This window comes from Trachypithecus francoisi, unplaced genomic scaffold (assembly GCF_009764315.1).
Source record: "Trachypithecus francoisi isolate TF-2019V2 unplaced genomic scaffold, Tfra_2.0 Lachesis_group11, whole genome shotgun sequence".
Taxonomy (NCBI): domain Eukaryota; kingdom Metazoa; phylum Chordata; class Mammalia; order Primates; family Cercopithecidae; genus Trachypithecus; species Trachypithecus francoisi.
In genome coordinates, this window is record NW_022681456.1 from 28,992,000 (window position 1) to 29,012,759 (window position 20,760).

Genomic DNA, 20,760 nt, shown 5'->3' on the forward strand with positions numbered 1-20,760 from the left:
GTCAGTTTCCTGGCATTTCAAACCCTATTAAGAAATGCAAAATTTGGCTCACACTTGTAATCCCAGCACTTTGGGAGGCCAAGGCAGGTGGATCACTTGAGGCCAGGCGTTTGAGACCAGACTGGCTTCCATGGCAAAACCCCATTCCCACTAAAAATACAAATATTTGCTAGGTGTGATGGCACGCACCTGTAATCCCGGCTACTTGGGAGGCTGAGGCACAAGAATTGCCTGAACCCCAGAGGCAGAGGTTGCAGTGGGCCAAGATCGCACCACTGCACCCCAGCCTGGGCAACAAGAGTGACACTTGTCTCAAGGAAAAAAAAAAAAGATAGAAATGCAAAATTAAAGTGGGACAAATATTCAAAGTTGTTACATGATGAAACAGTGCAGATTCTGAAGGACATTCTATCTACCAGCAAAGACCACAAACGGACACTAGGGGCCAGAGAAGAAATTCAGTAGATAAAAACTACAACTGGATAGCGAAAGATTTTGTGTTCAACGTGTAATAGACAAAAACATCTTCTGAGGATACTAATAGATGAAGTTATTCAATTGTTGCCCAGCCTAACAATCAAATATAAGTTTTTCCATAAATCTAATGGTCCTCTCGTGCCTAACTTCTAACAATTCCATGCATTTGACCTTGCTATTCTCCTGCCTAGAATGCCTTTTCCTTCTTCGTGTTTCTACTCAACTTTCAGACCTTAGCTGACACCTCAATTACTACAGCAGAGACACTACTTCTGCTGAGTCTAATAACAGAAACTGTTTAGAATATGGATACTCCCTCATAAATCCTGTCTTCTTTGCAATGACTTTTTTATTCTTAATGTTGCATATTAACTGCCTTACAGACAAGTTGTTGTTGTTTGTTTTTTTCCCACTTTTGTTTTTTACCCACTCTTTCCCCAACCTGGTTAGGAACTCTTTCTGGGATTCTCTTGGTTCCCTATGACAGAGAAAGCAATGTATCACAGAGCATCATAACTGATTTTCGTAAATTATTGTTTTGCAAATTATCAAATATCCCTTAATTTGGTATCCAAAACTTGTTTTTATTAATAGTCTTAAAGGGCATTCAATAAAACACTCCCATAAATATGCCAACGAATTTTTTGTAATAACAGAAGATCATGACCTTATAAATTACTAAGAAAAATATGCTGCACAGTAAAACAACATCTGATGTTCTTGAAGATACTTTTTCACTTTACAAGACATACAATATGTGCTTCAGTTTACATTTTACTCTCCATTTAACTTCAGAAAAAAACACAAAAAGGATCCTATACTAAGAAATCTTTAGTATGAGGAGTATGTAATCATAGCCTCAGAAATTTCAAAAGCTGCCACAATGTTTTTCCACTCCTGTAAAGTCAAAGATATGACTCCCTGTTTCCTGCCATGGCAACTGGAATCATTTCCCTCACCCATTTGGTTAACATTCATCGGCTCTAATATTGGCAGCCTGTCTTCATCAAGCCTTATTCTTGCAAAACCATCTCTTACAATAAAAGAAACATAAAATATATTCTCCACAGTACGAGAAAAAGAGTTTGGATCAATCACAAACTCAAAATAGGACACAGGAGTATCAGGATACTTTCGAAAGTAGGTTTGCAACAATCCCAAAATCCTTTCTACGTTTTTTTCTGTCGCTTCTGGATAACTACTCAGGTCCAACTTCCGCAACTTTGTAGGCATATTCCCATTTTCTTCCATCTTGCGAACTTTTTTCTGGTGTTCAAGTCGGGGCTTTGGTGCAGAAGGTTCTAGTTTGAATGAACCAAAAACAAAATGGAATGTCTCAGCTTTTACCATCCAGGATGTTGCTTCCTTTTCCATCGCCTTCCAGAAGGAAAGAGCTATGTTAACATCACACTCACTCAAGTCGTCAGGCTCGTCTTCCATCCAATTCAGACCCCCGAACAGAAACAGAAAGTCACAAAATGCTAACTGATTAAAGAAGTTCAGGTCAGAGTTTAACTGCTTTGCCTTTTCTTTACCCAAGTCAGAAGCCATCACAAGAAACTGGGCGTCGAGGGCTGCTTCTCTGGTTCGGCTCACTCCATCAAACAAGACATTGGCTTCCTCCAGAGCCTCGGTCAAGGAGTTGTTCGCCGAGTTCACGATGTCCTCCCGGTTCTGCCGCACGCAGTATATGAGCTGCCGGTACTGCCTGCGGATGCTGCGGCACTTCTCCTCGTCAGCGGTGAGCTCCAGGAGTTTTGGGTCTATGTCGGCCTCCCCAGAGCTGAGGTCGTCGGAGCAACCCGTGACCCTCACCGCCACATCCATCTTCATCGGCGCTCCCTCCGCCGCCGCCGGCTTCGCCGCGTACTCGCTACTGGGGATGACCAAGAGCTGTTCCTCTCCTTTCTCTTCGTCTCCCTTCCGGGAAGCTTTTTCAACCGACATGCCGGTTACTGGTATCTCTGAAGTAACGGCTCTCTCAACTTGTGGAAACTGACTGCAGTTGGAGCCGCGGACGCCCGCCCATGCGCATTAGCGGCCCGGCCCGGCGCGACCCGCCCCCAGCACGCTCTGCGGGAAGACAGCCCCGCCCCAGCCCGGACGCGCCACGACCCGCGGCGCTCGCTCATAGGCAAGCGCCGCGCTCCGAACACGCGCAATAATGGGCCCCGACCCCAAACGCGACTTATGCCCGCTCTGGGCACAGCTATTCTTTTTCAAAGCGTTTACCGACTGGATCACCTCACTTTAAAAAAAACACTTTTGGACAACTTTAGACAAAACTGTTGAGGAGACTAAAGGTCCTGCGCTTTAAAACGATCGCTGCCATCATATACCGCAGTGAGGTCGACCTAGGGTTTTGTTTTTTTGTGAACTAAATCTGGCTGGACTGTAACCGCCGGTAAGGCCAAGGCCCGTGAAAAGCAGAAACTCCATTAAATAGGCTGAACTCTCAGTTCTTTTGCAAGGTGGTGTTTAGACTTATTATACAAATGTAAATCGGGTTAATTACTTTCACAGGTCCTCTTTAAAAACCAAACCCCCTCCATCACCCCATCCCGACGATCTGTGGGGTCGGGGGAGCCTCCAGTATGCATGCTAACCCCTGCAGGAAACTGGGTGCTCGCATTACTCAAGTGAACTTTGGTTCTTCACCATCCAGGAGTGGAAGAATAGAATGATGAGTAGAGATCTCTGCAAAAAGAGCTATTTACTTGGAAGGTTGCCAACATCTAAAGGCCACCGGCACTGAATGGGTAGGAACTCTGCACCCTAAAAGGTGAGCAAAGCTATGAAGATTTCAGAAACAATCTAAGGATATGAAAGCTTAATCTGTAAAATGGGTGACTAATCTGCGTTGGAAAATTTACCCATTGGATTTAATGGGGTCACTGGAAACTCAAGTGCAGTTAACCACAGGACTCCGCTTATCTGTCTCACAGTAGCAAATAGCAAAGTATACTTAACAATGGGAATTAATACATCTGGTTTTTTTTTCTTTTTCTTTTTTTTTTTTTTTTTTTTTTTTGAGGCGGAGTCTCACTCTGTCGCCCGGACTGGAGTGCAGTGGCCAGATCTCAGCTCACTGCAAGCTCCGCCTCCCGGGTTTACGCCATTCTCCTGCCTCAGCCTCCTGAGTAGCTGGGACTACAGGCGCCCGCCACCTCGCCCGGCTAGTTTTTGTATTTTTAGTAGAGACGGGGTTTCACCGTGTTAGCCAGGATGGTCTCGATCTCCTGACCTCGTGATCCACCCGTCTCGGCCTCCCAAAGTGCTGGGATTACAGGCTTGAGCCACCGCGCCCGGCCAATACATCTGGTTTTTAAAGAGAACATGCACACAACCAACCCATGGGCATCAACAGCTTTTCAAACCTGCAGCAGGTGCACCTTAAAAAAAGACATCCACAACTGCACCTGTCCAACTGCCATTTCACAGCACCAGGAAGTAAATTAGCCCTACCATCCTTTATGCAGATAGACTTGTTCATATTTCTTTAGCATTAGCAGAAGGTTTTTTGCAAATGTATAAACACCAAAATCTAGTAGTATTAAGTTACTCCAAAAACCTTATATTACCATTTGCCCCCAATTATTTTATTAACTAGGGGTACTTCAGGGAAATACATGCATTTTTCAAAACACCATGCATTACAGTTAGTTGTACATATATATGATCCTACGCTATTAGATTGTTGGCTTCTCAAAAACAAAAGCTGGGTTTTACATCTTCCAAACATAGCTGTTTTTACATGGATGCACTTATGTACTGAATGTATAAATTAAAATAGATTTAAAACTGTCCCAGCATCTACTGCAAGTTATTTGGCAGCAAAGATTAAGTTCACAGATTCGTGGAAGTAATCCTATACACTGAAAGGAAAAGTTGACTGCTCTTCAGAAAAAGTTATTATCCCTCTTCTGAAATAAAGGAACAATGAAAGATAGGTAAGTTGAGACTCAGGATCATTAAAGTATCGTATCTTTCCCAAGTCTGGCCAATTACAAACCAGTATTTAAACTTGTTTTAAATATTAGGTGAAAATACAGCTAAGAATTCCAAGACCCAAATCCAAAAAAGTCTGCTTTTACAGTGAACGATATTCTTAGGAGCTGCTCACATCCACTTTAAATTCAACAATAGCTATTTACGAAGATAAGCCAACCCTTCCCACCCTATGGTGCCTATTTTCTCCAGGCTCGGAGGAAGGAAAATAGGCTGACACCAATTTGCTACCTAAAGATCCTTTCATCTAAGAATTTCAAAATGCCTTAGAAAACTATATTCTCCCAACCTACTTATAAAGTATTACTAATACCATTTACAGGGATTTCTCAGGAGATAACAGCCCACACAATTTGCTCAGAGCAACAGAGCATACCAAGGCAAGCATTAAGTTGTGATTTACAGTGCTGAGTGCATTCTATGCTAGATCTCCAAGTACGTTATTAACATGTAACTTAGATCATCCTAAGAAAGGCAGACTTGCATCATATTCCACCTTTAAAACTCTGCCTTTAGGCCGGGCGCAGTGGCTCACACTCGTAATCCCAGCACTTTGGGAGGCTGAGGTGGGTGGATCACCTGAGGTCAGGAGTTTGAGACCAGCCTGATCAATATGGAGAAACCACGTCTCTACTAAAAATAGAAAATTAGCTGGATGTGGTGGCACATGACTGTAATCCCTGCTGCTCAGGAGGCTGAGGCAGGAGAATCGCTTGAACCTGGGAGGCGGAGGTTGCGGGTGAGCCAAGATGGCACCATTGCACTCCAGCCTGGGGAACAAGAGGGAAACTCTGCCTCAAAAAAAAAAAAAAAAAATCTGCCTTTAGACATTTGCTACAAAGTGAAACAATCTCAAGTTTAATAATTTTCCCCAATCATATAAAGAATGGGATTTCCATGCTGGTTAATCTTTAAATCATTAAACAGTGATTTCCTAACCTAAGGTCCAAGTGCTACTAATAATTATTTAAATGAAGCTTAAAAAGAAGAAACTGCACTGCTGATAAATTTGTCTGTGACTAGGAATAGAGAGCAAGAAGTGCACTAGTCCTTCACAGCAATTGATGGAGTCTACCTTATTCCCACAGTATAGACTAGTTCAGGCAGCCATGAGACTGAGTTGCCTCAGAGATAATTTAGCTCCCCTCTTCCCCCCTTTTCCTCTTTCTTCGTTCAAGAGTTGCTAGTCAGGGTTCAATACAACCCTCCATTTCCTTTCCTCTTTTCTTCAGTCTTCTCCTATATTTTCAGTTCCTTTTCTAGCCTTTTCTAGGAGTTTAGGTTAATTCCAAGCATTCTGAGCTCTTTTCCACAACCCATACTGCTCAACACAAACGTGACAGGGTGAATGACAAAGGTCACATGTCTCCCTGTAACCAAATAAAGGAAGAAGTCACATGGAGTCCACTATTTTTCTCCAATAAGGTTTTGCTGTAAGACTTATCTATAACAAATGGATTTTTAATAGACTTTTTGGAGCCAAAGCCAGGAATCAGTCAAGTTTGAGTCCCACACACTAACATACACACTTATCCTATCAGCTACCTCCCTAAACTTTTCTATTCCTTCTTTCATAGCAGCTTTTCTCCCTTCATACCACCAGGGCATCTGTTTAATATTGAGTTGTGAAGACATGTGGTAAAAGTCCTAGTTTGATTTGCCAGAGTTAGCAGGACATTAGGTATAGTTTCTGTTCCATCTTAATTTTTTTTTTTTTTGGGACGGAGTCTTGTTCTTGTCGCCCAGGCTGGAGTGCAATGGCATGATCTCAGCTCACTGCAACCTACACCTCCTGGATTCAAATGATTCCCCTGCCTCAGCCTCCCAAGTAGCTGGGATTACAGGCGTGAGCCACCACACCAGGCTACTTTTTGTATTTTTAGTAGAGATGGGGTTTCAGCATGTTGACCAGGCTGGTCTCGAACTGCTGATCTCGTGATCTGCCCGCCTCAGCCTCCCAAAGTGTTAGGATTACAGGCGTGAGCCACCATGCCTGGCAGTTTCTCTTTCATCTTAATTTTCTTTAAAGTTATGTTTGTGTGTACATATTTTGTGTTTTCTTTTTTTATTATTAAAGGTGAACTTTGCTATGATAAGACAGATGTATTTTTTTTATGAAAATTCGTTTTTGAAAAGACCACAGACTGTGGGAGGGGACAATCTAGGTTCCAATCTTGACCTATTAGCTATTAGTATTATCTTAGCCAGCTTGCTTAACCTCTCAGCCTCCAGTATCTTATATATTTATAAGACAGGAATACTACTACAGTTGACCCTTGAAGGAAACAGCTTTGAACTGCACAGATCCACTTATACCAAAGCGATAAAAAATACAGCATTTACCCAGGTCTGCCTGCTCCTTAAAGAGGAAAAAGCTTGTAAGAAATAAAGAAATACTGTATTTGTGAGATGTGAAACCTGTGAATACGGAGAGCTGACTTTACATATACGCTAGTTGCACAGGGCAGACTTTGGGACTTGAGTGTGTATGAATTTGGGTATACACAAGAGTCCTGGAACCAATCCCCTGAGGATACCAAGGGACAACTGTATTTATACCATATAATTACTATAGTGAATGAAAATTATGTAATGTATCTGACAGTGTTTTCAACTACTAAGTAGGTACTTAATAAATCAAACAATCCTAAAGATAGCAAATATTTAAAAACTATATACAAACCAGTAGTTTCACTTCTGAATGCTGCTTTAGAAATAGAACAAATTTTTTTTTAATTTTTTTTGTTTATTTGTTTGAGGCGGAGTCTTGCTCGATCGACCAAGCTAGAGTGCAATGATGTGATCTCGACTCACTGCAACCTCCGCCTCCTGGGTTCAAGTGATTCTCCTGCCTCAGCCTCCCCAGTAGCTGGGATTACAGACGTGCAAGCTAGAGTGCAATGGTATGATCTCGACTCACTGCAACCTCTGCCTCCCAGGTTCAAGTGATTCTCCTGCCTCAGCCTCCCCAGTAGCTGGGATTACAGACGTGCGCCACCATGCCCGGCTAAGTTTTGTATGATGGGGTTTCTCCATGTTGGCCAGGCTAGTCTCAAACTCCTGATCTCATGATCCACCCGCCTCAGCCTCCCAAAGTGTTGGAATTACAGGTGTGAGTCACTGCGCCTGGCCCCAGAAAAATATTTTTAAAGGTTAAATCAGTAAGGAGGAACACAGGAATATATTCCACTATAACAAATACTAGTGAAAAGAAATTTGCCATATAACAAAATTTTAAAAACCTACTAAGGCTTCAACTATTCAAAGTGTGTACAGTAACACTTAGAAGGGTAAACCTCTGTACCAGACATTCTGAAGCAGATCCACAAATAGTCTGAGTTTATATGCAAAATTATTTATGTGCATTTTTCTCAGGAATAGCTCCTTAGATTTCAGCAGATTCTTTTAAGTCTAGTATCCAAAAGAGCTTTTGAATAACTGCTTTATTCAAATAAGAGGGCATTATTATTAGAGAAGTAAAAGAGGCTCACTAAATAATCTGGACTCACTCATTTGAAATACTTTGGAGTAGATAAAATCTCCACCCTTGCTCTATGGTCAAATCATATACTTAATGACACTGTAAAAACCCAGTGCTGGTTGACTTGCCAAGCCTCAAGAATATAAACAAGGGTGTGAGATGAAAAGAACAACTTTTCAGGTTATAAGAACCTCCACAACACCTCAAAAGACAGCAATGACTAGGTGTGTTATTTTGATAGACAGGGAGGTAAGAAGCACTGGGTGTGTGGCTACTAAAAGATGCAGCATTCAAGGAACTCCACTCAGGGATCAAATGAAAAATGTCTGATTAGTTGTCACTTACTTTCTTCAACAATTGTAACGTAAGTCTATCAGATGTCTCACTCTGCCATAAAGAGTGGTTGTCATCATTAAAAACAAAATCAGGCTGGGTGAGGTGGCTCACACCTGTAATCTCAGCACTTTGGGAGGCTGAGGCAGGCAGCTCACAAGAGGTCGGGAGTTCAAGACCAATCTGACCAATAGAGAGAAACCCTGTCTCTACTAAAAATACAAAATTAGCTGGGCGTGGTGGCGCACACCTATAATCCCAGCTACTCAGGAGACTGAGGCAGGAGAAGTGCTTGAACCAGGGAGGCGGAGGTTGCAGTGAACTGAGATCGCACCACTGCACTCCAGCCTGGGGGACAGAGAGAGACTCCATTTCAAAAAAAATAATAATAATAAATATAAATTTATTTGTCAACAAGTGTTTGTATGTTACCTTTTTTTTTTTTTTGAGATGGAGTTTTGCTCTTGTTGCCCAGGCTGGAGTGCAATGGCACGATCTCTGCTCACCGCAACCTCCACCTCCCAGGTTCAAGCGATTCTCTTGCCTCAGCCTCCTGAGTAGCTGGGATTACAGGCGCCCACCACCACACCCAGCTAATTTTTTGTATTTTTAGTAGAGAAGGGGTTTCACCATGTTAGCCAGGTTGGTCTCAAACTCCTGACCTCAAGTGATCTGCCCTCCTTGGCCTCTCAAAGTGCTGGGATTACAGGCATAAGCTACCACGCCCAGCCTGACAAATGAATTTTTAAATAAGTACATTGCTCTACAGACCTGTGTTAGAGATTACAAAGATAGTGCCTAGCCCGATGTCAACACAGGCGCTCAATAAATACTAGCTAAATAGATGTGAAGTGACTTTCTTCCCAACTGACCTGGACACACCTGCATAAAATGCTGAAGGCAGACAATGTTGCTGTCATACAGCTTTTAATTCTGAACTGCTTTCCAATATGCTGCCTAGAATCTCTTCTGAACAACCTAGAGCTTGGTTCCTGATAGCCCATCTTCAATAAAATCAGATACCTTAGAGCTAAATCCTTTAGGTGAGTCTCTTCTGGCCCTACCACCACCTATATTTACTCAATACATATTTACTGAATGCACACTAGGTGTTAAAAAACAAGCCCAGGCCAACAAAAAGCCTTTTGTAAAAGCCTCTTACAAAAAATTTAAAAATTGGCCAGGTGTGGTGGTATATGCCTGTATTCCCAGATACTCAGGAGGCTGAGGCAATAGGATTGCTTGAGCCCAGGAGAGTTGAGGCTGCAGCGAGCCATGATAGTGCCACTGCACTCCAGCCTGGGTGACAGCGAGACCTTGCCTCTAAAGAAATTTTTTTCAATATATGGAAGATACTAAAATGTATCATTGTTCTCCTAAAGAAAAGTACAAGTAGGGCACAGAAGAATGAAATTCCATTCAGCAAGCATGTAATGAATGAACACCTACCATAAGCCAGCACTATGCTAGGAATACCAAGATTTGCATGGGCCTGACCCTGAATCATGAGCACACCACAGCATCTCATCAAGGACACAAACATGTATCTCAATAGCAACAACATAAAGCCAAGTGCCAGAAGTATGAGTACACAAGAGTGAGCTTTGCAGGCAAACAGGTCTGGGTTCCAGTCCTGACTCTGCCACTTAACTAGCTTGTAATCTAGGCATGCTCCTAAAATTCTCAAGGCTTTTCTCATCTGTAAACCTGGATAATACCACCTCCTTCACAGGACTGCTGTTGAGGATTTAATCACTAAGTATTACAGTATTTAGAGTCTAGCACATAATAGGCATTCAACAAATAAATGTTATAATCATTAACAGCCAAATTTGCTTAGATATCTGCTGGGCTCTAACATATGCCTGGGACCACAGGCATAAAGAATAAGACTAGCTCTCTGACCTTGATATGTAAGCCAAAAAATTATCATTGGCAGGATTCCTCCTTTTCCAAAAATAAAGATTTATAGGAGTGCTGTGGGAACAGAGGAGGAAAGGAATGGTAAACTTTGGCCTTGTATTCTGAACAGGCAGGCAGTTGGAAAAGTGGGTTGGGTTAGGGAAGAGAAGATAGGTGTTGAAATAAAGAATAGAAGTGGCCGGGCGCGGTGGCTCAAGCCTGTAATCCCAGCACTTTGGGAGGCCGAGACGGGCGGATCACGAGGTCAGGAGATCGAGACCATCCTGGCTAACATGGTGAAACCCCGTCTCTACTAAAAAATACAAAAAACTAGCCGGGCGAGGTGGCGGGCGCCTGTAGTCCCAGCTACTCGGGAGGCTGAGGCAGGAGAATGGCGTAAACCTGGGAGGCGGAGCTTGCAGTGAGCTGAGATCCGGCCACTGCACTCCAGCCTGGGCCACAGAGCGAGACTCCGTCTCAAAAAAAATAAAAAATAAAAAATAAAAAATAAAAAAAAAAAAAGAATAGAAGTGAGGAGGAAAACTATAGGGAGAGATATTTTAGCTGCAATGATATTCCCAGGCGCCTCCAGTAAGTGAGGGAGCAGAGCAGGAGATAACCAGAAAAGCAGGTTAGGGCTAGACCCTAGAGGGCATTGAATACCAAGCTAAGGAGCTCCCACTTCATTCTGGATGCAGATCTGGGGCCAGTGAGTAGCAATCAGGAAGATGACTGGCAATGGGAGCTGGAAGAGGAGGGAGATCAGAAGTGGGAGGCCAGCTAAAGACTGATGAAATGGTCCAGGCAAAAGTAAATAGGGGCAAGAAGGTGACGCCTAGAATAGTCAGGCGCTGCTGAGTAAACAGAAGTGACAGGAAATTGAAGCCTATACCACCAGAATTTCGATGCTGCTGTTAAAGAACAGATACACAGTAAAAAAAACAGGTTTGTGTTTACACCTGGTAGAAGTAGGAGGAACTCAACTCTACAACCAGTAAAATTCTACATTTATTTGCAGTTCTAACAGTCTAAGACTCTTTTAAATCTTGGTAGTCCTCACCACTTACTTCCTTTTAATGTACGCCAGAGAATCTGTCACTTCCCTCATCTTCAAAGCAATCCTCCACTCCTCCTCAGGCCTCAACTTTAATCAAGCCAAAAGCAGATACATTACTAATGCCTCCAAAAAGAAGGGATTATTTCAGAGGAAAGAAACAAAATAAATTGCGTTTTCTGTCAAGTTCTGGTAGCCTCTGAAGTTAAGAATAGTTAAGAAAGGGGATGGTTGGAGAGTGATTCAATTACCCCTCATGTCCTGATGTCTGTTTCTGGTAACTAGAAGTTAGACTTGAAAGGAGACCTGGCTGGGTGCAGTGGCTCTCACACCTAGAATCTCAGCACTTTGGGAGGCCAAGGTGGGCAGACGACTTAAGCTCACAAGTCTAAGACCAGCCTGGACAACATGGTGAAACCCCCAATATACAAAAAATACAAAAATAAGCTGGGAGAGGTGGTGTGCCCCTGTAGTCCCAGCTACTTGGGAGGCTGAGGTGGGAGGATGGGTTAAGCCCAGGAGGTGGAGGGTGCAATGAGTCGATAACGCACCACTGCACTCCAGCCTGGGCAATAGAGCCAGACCTTGTCTCAAAACATGAAAGGAGACCTGCCTTTGTCTCAGCATCTACCCCCTAAGACTGGAACATGGGGCCACCGCAACTGTCTGCAAAATTCATCTGGATATTAATCCCACATTGCTTTGTGCCTGTCATCCCTCCTAATATTGCCCTGAAGAAATTATTTAAGCCCCGAGTTGCCAGTTTTAGTCTTATCTCCCAGGATTACCTCAAACTACTAAGTCTTAACTATGTCTGACACTTGGTATTATACCAGTAAATAGTTTTTCACTCACTCTGCTTCTCCTCTCAGTACCACCAATAGGTCTTTCTACAAGTGGTTTCAAAACCCTGGAATCCAGAGGGAGATGCTGATTTATATACAAAACAGGTTCCCTATAAGAATGCTGGAACTTTTCTTTAAAAACCAAGATATTTATGAAAGCCATATGTCTTTGAGTAGTAGGAACTCTATTCATAGCTCTTAGCCATCTTGGAGCTCCCTAGTTCCAACTTTATACATGGACATACAAAAGCCCTAGCCACAAACAGCTTGGTTCTCTATTTTTCTATTCATTGTTAAAGTGTTCAAAAAAAGTGTTACTCTCCTATTGGGCTCCTATTTGCTGTTTTCTAACAAATATGTTTTGTTGGGTATTAAAAGACTAGTCCTTTGTTTTCCTCAATTCTAATTATCTCATCAAATGATCTTGACAAAACTACCCTATGTACAATAATATTAAAGCATCTCAAACTTGATTATTTATCCTAAGAATTATTGGAGGGAGGTTATTTAAAACAAACAAAAACAAAAAGGCAGGCTGGGCGTGGTGGCTCACACTGTAATCCCAGCACTTTGGGAGGCCGAAGTGGGTGGGTCACCTGTGGTCAGGAGTTCGAGACCAGCCTGACCAACATGGTGAAACCCCGTCTCTACTAAAAAAATACAAAATTAGCCGGGCGTGGTGGCGCATGCCTGTAGTCCCAGCTACTTGGGAGGCTGAGGCAGGAGAACCACTTGAACCCAGGAGGTGGAGGTTGCAGTGAGCTGAGATCATGCCACTGCACTCCAACTGGGGCAACAAGAGCAAAACTCCATCTCAAAAAAAGGGGGGGGGGGCAGATTCCTAGAGTCTACTTCAAAAGAACTTGAGTAAAGCCTGGGCATGCATGCTTAACGAGTACTCCAGGGGATTCTGAGCAGGTGGTCTGGAGTCTACACTTTTTTGGAACATTCTTCTGGAAAGCTTTCATCCTAGGCTCACCAACTTCTTCCAGCAGGATTCTTTCTCCCTTGTCTTCTATAGTACACTCACTGTGAAAGCAGGGTAGGTTTTGCTGCTACTGTTTATTCAGGGAAAAGGGGATGAGGAAGAAACAATATTAAAAGGAGAAAGGAAAAGTGGACATTTTGAAGAGCTCCCTCCATTATTTATGTTGCAATTAAAGTATGAAATCTTTACCTTCTTTTTAAGGTGTGGACTTTAGGACTATAAGCACCCAATTCTCCACTAAATAAATGCCTTTCTCCACTGAAACCCAAAGCTCCTTTAAGGTTTTCAAAACCTACCATTTAGCCCCAAATGTGGGCAATAATTGGCTGAAAGTTCACAGATCTTTCAAACCAATAGTCCTTACATTGCTTTTTCTCTTCTTCCATTTCTCAGCACTCATTAAGAAACAAAAATGGGGCTGGGCCCGGTGGCTCACACCTGTAATCCCAGCACTTTGGACCACAAAGTCAGGAGTTCTAAGACCAGCCTGACCAACATGGTGAAACCCCATCTCTAATAAAAATACAAAAATTAGCCAAGTGTGGTGGCGTGTGCCTGTAATCCCAGCTTCGGGAGGCTGAGGCAGGAAAATCGCTTGAACCCAGGAGGTAAAGGTTGGGGTGAACCGAGATCATGCCACTGCACTCCAGCCTGAGCATCAGAGTGAGACTTTTGTCTCAAAAAAAAAAAAAAAAAGACACAAAGTAGAGTAAGTTTACTTAAGAAATATGCTAAATGATTTCTTTTAAGTGTTCTTGGTGGTATGCTTTTCATTCATGGCACTATACCTCACTAAATATCGTGACCTGCAGTCCCAGAACTTTAGGAGGCCGAGGCCGGATGATCGCTTGAGCCCAGGAGTTCAAGACCAGCCTGGACAACATAGTGAGACCTCCATCTCTAAAGAAAAAAAAATTTTTCAATTAAAAAAAAAAGAAAAAAACAGAACATCAGACCAAATCAATTGAGTTCCAAAGCTTATAAAAAAGAGTGACTCTTTTTACTCCCATTGCCATTAAAACTAGGAGCATCAGTAGGATTACATAAAGATCAAATTACTATATAACTTTGTAAACTTATGGCATAGGTGAAGATAACAGAATAATCAGACAGGAAGAAATATACATATATATACTATATATATACACACACATTATATATATATATTTTGTTTTTTTGAGACATGGTCTCATTGTCACCTAGGCCACGGTGAGTGGCGCAATCTCAGCTCATTGCAACTTCCACCTCCCAGGTTCAAGCGATTCTCCAGCCTCAGCCTCAGTCCCAGAGTAGCTGGGACCACAGGCACGCACCACCGATCTGGCTAATTTTTGTATTTCTAGTACAGACAGGGTTTCACCATGTTGCCCAGGCTGGTCTGGAACTTCTGAGCTCAAGGCGATTCGCCTGTCTCGGCCTCCCAAGGTGCTGGGATTACATGCACCCAGCCAGGAAGGAATATTAATACAATAGACCATTGTCTCCTTTTACCTGCAAACTAAAGGTCTGAGTAACACAGTATATTTTAACTAAAGCTAAAAGCCTCTGTATTTCCATTAATTATTTTCCATTAATTTGCTGTTTGAAGTCTAGATCCATTCCCTATAACGATTTGTCAAAAATAAATAAAATACTTTTAGAAGAAAAGGTAATAAATACAAATTCAATTATTAGTATTTTTCCTAAGGCTGCAACACATCTAAATATATTTTTACATTTAACGCAGTCCTCAGGTTTACTTCTAAGAAGGCTATGTTTTCATTTCTTAAAAATTACAGAGATATGAATGGATAAGGACAAAAATCACATAGATCGTGGTGATGGGATTACGGGAGGTTTTCTAACCTGGTAATCTACCACAAGTGAGATTAAAAAAAAAAAAAAAATGCACCCAGCCTCCAAGCATTTTTCGAACATTGTAAGCTATAAATCCCTCAGTGGCTGTAACTCCTCAGTGGCATAGGTCTAAGGAAGGATTTCTATAGGCTCTCATAGGTCTAAGGAAGGATTTCTACTGTGTTTGCTACCAGCCAAAGGAAGACTTCTTCCTTTCCCTTTACCCAACTGTTAACTCTGGGCTAAAAAAGACACACCTGAAGGAAAACGAAGTCACCACAAGAGCTTCCTGGTTGCTCTCCTCCAGAGCCTGGGGTTTTGGGTCCCCTACCCCTGAGAGAATTAAGAGGAAGATTACAGGGCCACCTTGATGAGAAAGATAAGCGTTTCCTGATCCCCTTTTCTCAGGACTTCCCTAAACAACCAACATTTAGCAGATTACACTGCTGCTAAAAAATTTTATTTAGGGCCGGGCGCAGTGGCTCATGCCTGTAATTCCAGCACTTTGGGAGGCCGAGGCGGGCGGATCACGAGGTCAGGAGATCGAGACCATCCTGGCTAACTCAGTGAAACCCCATCTCCATTAAAATTACAAAAAAAATTAGCCGGGCGTGATGGTAGGCGCCAGTAGTCCCAGCTACTCGGGAGGCTGAGGCAGGAGAATGGCGTGAACCCGGGAGGTGGAGCTTGCAGTGAGCCGAGATCGGGTCACTGCACTTCAGTCTGGGCGACAGAGACTCCGTCGGGGGGGTGGGTAGTTTATTTACAACTGGGAGGGAAAGAGGAAAGGGAAATAGGAGAAAAAGGACATTTTTCAAAAGCTATTTTAAAAGATGAAAATCGTTAGAAATTTCAAGTTTCCCGGGTTGTGAAATTTGTCCAACGTCTGATCAACTTCGATTAACACATGCGCTAGCCCACAAGCGTTTTTTCGTCATTTCCCAGCGCTGCGTCCCGTTTGGAGGGTCACATCCACGCTGGCTTTAAAGGCAGGCTGTGACCACGCTGGGCTCAACGAGCTCATCCCCCGTTTAAAAAGGCACGTTACTCTCTCCTACCTTCAAGGTTGGACCATGGCCGCCTATCTTTCTCTGTTTCACAAACACAACGGGCAGATCGGTTTCCGCGGCCAATTCCGAGAGCGTTGCTTCCAGGGCCCGACCGTACTCTGTGGCACAAAAGCAGAGCGGGGAGTGTAAGGTGCTTCTCCCCCGTGGCCAGGCGGGAACTGCGCCGGGGGCGGGGCTTCCGTCCCGGCCCTGCAGGCACCGCGTGCCCTCGGGTGACTCCCTTTCAAGTTAGCATGACTTGCTGCATTTCTGACAAAGGCTAAAACTCACACTTAAGCTTGGAGTCTGACCCCGGCAAATCCGCACACTGGCTGAAAACAGGGCCTCAAGGCTAGCTATAAACGTCAGAGTTCTAGTCAGAGTTAACTCATTGCACTGCTCCGCTAAAATTAAATGTCCTACTTTCCCGGTAAATCCCGATTTCAGAAAAGCTTAAAAAAAGAAGCTTAATACACATTTATCTCAGCTTTAACAAAACACCTCCCAATTTGATCTTTCTTTGAACTCTGCATCTATACTGAATGCCAAAATCCAACTCCAATGTTTCCTTGACTTTTGAAACCGTGGAGCAAAATAAAGAACACTGCCTATCTGCTGCTTTCTTAAAAAGAATCCTGAACTATATACGACAGTACAGATGAAACTAGGCACTAACGGTAAAATTTCACAAAGGGGTGAACTCAGTGGAGCAGAGATTCCACAGTTACACTGACATGAGGCCTATTCATGAGACATAAATCACACCAACATTCAAAAGTATAGCTGCTTATTTGGGAGGCCGAGGCGAGTGGATCATGAGGTCAGAAGTTCAAGACCAGCCTGGCCAAGATGGTGAAACCCTGTCTCTACCAAAAATACAAAAATTAGCCGGGAGCGGTGGCAGGTGCCTGTAATCCCAGCTACTCGGGAGGCTGAGGCAGGAGAATCGCTTGAACCCGGGGGGCGGAGGTTGCAGTGAGCCAAGATTGTATCACTGCACTTCAGCCTGGGCGACAGAATGAGACTCCGTCTCCAAAAAAAAAAAAAAGATAGCTGCTTAATGGTAATAATGGTAGCTAACATATCCATACTGCTTCACATATATTTACATTTCATTTCAACTTCACAACCACTCTACAAGTAGGTATTACCAGGCCCAACTTACAGACAGGGAAACAGGTACAGAAAAGCTAATAAACTTGTCCAAGCTCAAGGAGCTACTCAACAGCAGAGGCAGGATTCAAATCCAGGCAATGTGGTCCACGGTCTTAATCACTATCCTGCACTGCCTGAGAGAGTGAGGAAGCCCTTGGGTCGTCGTCGCCGCCCCATTTAATAGTCTGTGTCCAGCTGGGCACGCCACTTGATCTTTCCCAGCCTTGCTTTCCCCACTTGTAAAAACATGGAGACCCCATGTGTTTTGCCAGCGTCTCAGGATTTCTGAGGATTAAATGGTGTGAAAATTCCTGGAGAAGCATTCTTACATAGTTATACTTTCTTAATGCTGTCAAGGATCTGTCAGTCTACTCAACACATTGTCATCTACATTTCAAGACTCAGGATCTGTAAGAAACGATACAATACCCATTTTCTCCGCTGTTCTGCAAATTGTCTCTACAAAGAGCAAGAGGAAGGAAACCGCCAGCCTACAGGTGCCGGTCTCACCTACCACATGCTGACGCTTTGTATGACCGGGTCGAAACCGCACACGCCACGAAGCTGCCTGGGTTTGGAAAAGCCTCCCCGTCTGCTCAGACACGCCTTAAAATATCTCCCTTTCCCCGAGACGCACACTGCTCCCCACAGGCGCAATGCTGTAGTCCCCGCCGGCAGGCCGTCCCCCGCGTGCTCCCATCCCTGGGCTTGCGGCTTTGTCTGGTTTCACGCAACGCAGAGCTTACAAGAATTTGAGAATGATGAAGACATCAGGCACTCCTTCAGGACTCGACCACCTTTCTCTCCGCCGCAAATGCTGGACTGAAGGAAACTGAGGTGAAAGGGTTGCTGTTTCCTAATGGCTACGAGAAGCCACGCCCTGCGCCGAGCGGGCGGGCTAACTGCCAGAGTCAGAATGACAAAGCAGAAATCCACTCCTCGTGCAGCCCTGGCAACCTATGCTAATTGGGTTAGCAAGCTGAGAGCTCCTAATTGGGTGACACCACATCCTCTGCCTGCTCATAGCCGCCCCCAACCTAAGAACAGAGCAAAAAAACAATTTAAGGCAATTCTGGAACCAAATTTGGAATAAGTGTGTTTTTACTGAAGAAACTAGACTATACCCTAAGGCAGTAGCTCCAGAACTTTGCTAGCTGTTGTCATCACATTAGGGTCTTTAGAATCCTAGTGCCTGGCTCCCACCCCTAGACATTCTGATGTCATCGGTGTGAAGTGTGACCTGGGCCTCTGCGTTTAAAAGAAAAAAAAACAAACTCCAAGGTGATTCGAGTTGGCAGCAAAGTTTGGGACCCACTGCCCTAAGGTCATGGATTAGTCAGTTTGGTAATCCCCTAAAGGAAGTTATTAGGCTTTTGAAAAGAAACGTGGAGTTCATCCTGACTAATCCTGAAAAGAAATGACAAATTCTCAGGAACACACCCAACTTCCCCTGAGAGCACCTCTTCTTTATCAGACTCTGAGTTTGGTTTTTATTGTTTAAGAAAAACTGAATGTCTTTTAACTCCAGCCGCACCCAGCCACCTGCTGCTACTAAGGTGAGCCATTCTCTCTCATGCTTCCCTTCTCTTACTCATGTTCTTACTCAACACCACACACTAGCAGGGTATGCATATTTGCTGAATAAATACATAATAACTGAATGAATGAATGAATGAATCCATGAATGAATGAATGTCTTTCCCACTTCTTTGGATAATGCCAGATTGAAGCACTCTCAGGTGAGAGCGTTGCAGGCTCCTAACGGCTAGCAGAAGCCACATTCCCTCTAAACAGACAGGCAACCACTGCCAGGTCCTGCCAGGTCCTTCCAAGGTGAAACTCAGAGGCTTGGTTTAGCTTCCTCGCCCTCTAAAGGGGCACACACACACACACTACACACACTAACATGACACTTCCCCTGTAAGGTGATTATTGACATGAGTGTTTCACCTGATTCTGGAGTCCATAGAACAGAGAATGGATCTAGTACATGGGTATTCAGGAAACAATGTGATTTATGGAGGAAAGAAGGAAAAACATGAAAAGACTGGGTCTAAGGGAGAACACAAAACATTTACTCCTGGCTCCCAAGCCAAGTTCTGTATTAATCATTGTATATGCCTTTATCTCATTTAGTCTACACAATGACCCATGAACCAGGGTCATAAATTCCTCATTCTTAGAAATATATCGAAAATACACCTTATTTCAAAAGCATGACTTAGGACACAGAAGGATCATTTAATTTGAAATAATGTACTAAAAGCAAGTAATAAGGATTGATATGAAGAGCCTTGCCATTAAAAGCATCTTATATAGACAGCTCAGAGTGATTATAGTTAATATTTTCTACTGGCATTCCAAAACAGGCTAGATAAGGCATTTTAACTTCACATTGTTCCTAAGTGAGCAAATTATAGCAAAGATGCCCAGAGTAGCACCATGTAGTTATTTTTCTTTTAAGTTAAAAATCACCGTTTTAAAACTATCTTCTTTTCTTTCAAATCGTTCTTGCTGCTGTTAAGGGCCTAGATGCCTTACCCTTGTCATGAATTCTCAAGGAAAAACTCCTTAGTTCTATTTAGTTGCTGGTTAACGGAGAAACCTCATCTTCTTCCATCATTTCTCATCATGCAGCAATTTATTTATTTATTTGTTTGTTTGTTTGTTTGACAGTCTCTTGCTCTGTTGCCCTGGCTGGAAAGCAGTGGTGCATCTCAGCTCACTGCAACCTCCATCTCCCGGGTTCCAGCGATTCTCATGCCTCAGCCTCCCAAGTAGCTGGGACTACAGGCATGCACCACCACACTTGGCTAATTTTTTGTCTTTTTGGTAGAAATGGAGGTTCAACATGTTGGCCAGGGTGGTCAAACTCCTGGTCTCAAGAGATCCATCTGCCTCAGCCTCCCCAAGTGCTGGGATTACAGGTGTGAGCCACCGTGCCTGGCTGTAGCAAATCATAAACATAAAATATTTTAATCATACATTTTGCATCTCTTGACTGGGTTCATTCTTCCTTTTGAGAATTATCTTCCCTCCCTAAGGACCTAGTCCTTCAAAGCTCATTTGAAATGTCACCTCCTCTGGGAGTCTTCCTGGATTTCCAACCAGTATGAATTGCACCTTCCCTCTTCTTTGTCCCCCAAATACCTAATAATAATTACAAATATTCTACAAGAGCTTTGGATAGGCAAACCCTTGTTTATTTTGTCTTTACAGAATCTGGTATATAGTAGGTACCCAGAAAATACCGGAAATAGACCTCTCTATGTTCCTGAACTGTCATCTAAGCTGTAATAAATTTATGCAGGTGTTTGATAAAGGCTCCTATTGTATTAAACTACTGTCCTACCTATAATAAGCCTTTCTCTCATACATACACACACACACACAACACACACACACACACACACACCATACTGAGCTAGAATAATCTTTCTAACACCCAAATCGTCTTTACTCAAACCTTCAGTAGCTATCTAGGGCCCTCAAGATGAAGTCTAAACTTCTCAGTCACGTTGACATGGCAAGGCCCACCCTTGCTGAACCTAGCTGTCCACATATTCTGTACTCTATTTAAAGCAGCAAAACATTGCTGAAGGAAACACAGAAATTAAAAGTGATTTCACTTT

At 43.2% G+C, this 20,760-nt stretch overlaps 2 protein-coding genes across 11 annotated transcripts in view; both read right to left on the bottom strand.

The window, feature by feature from the left end:
* Positions 1-20,760, bottom strand: part of TXNRD1 (thioredoxin reductase 1) — a 136,922-nt gene that overhangs the window by 42,591 nt on the left and 73,571 nt on the right. For 2 of the 10 annotated variants that reach the window (XM_033220831.1, XM_033220824.1), the window contains exon 1: positions 17,875-18,084. The exons of 1 other annotated variant lie outside the window; for it this stretch is intronic. Coding sequence is in view for 4 of the 9 variants with exons in the window: in XM_033220824.1 (XP_033076715.1) it covers positions 17,875-17,899 (25 nt within the window). In the remaining 5 variants the exon portion in view is untranslated. Of the gene's footprint in view, positions 1-13,876; positions 13,989-15,982; positions 16,093-17,642; positions 18,301-20,760 lie in introns of those variants that run through there. 7 more of the 10 variants (XM_033220826.1, XM_033220827.1, XM_033220829.1 and 4 more) reach the window with 7 other exon arrangements.
* EID3 (EP300 interacting inhibitor of differentiation 3) lies at positions 1,041-3,432 on the bottom strand. Its single transcript, XM_033220834.1, has one exon. It carries the CDS (start codon positions 2,422-2,424, stop codon positions 1,309-1,311), a length of 1,116 nt encoding a protein of 371 aa, XP_033076725.1. The 5' UTR covers positions 2,425-3,432; the 3' UTR covers positions 1,041-1,308.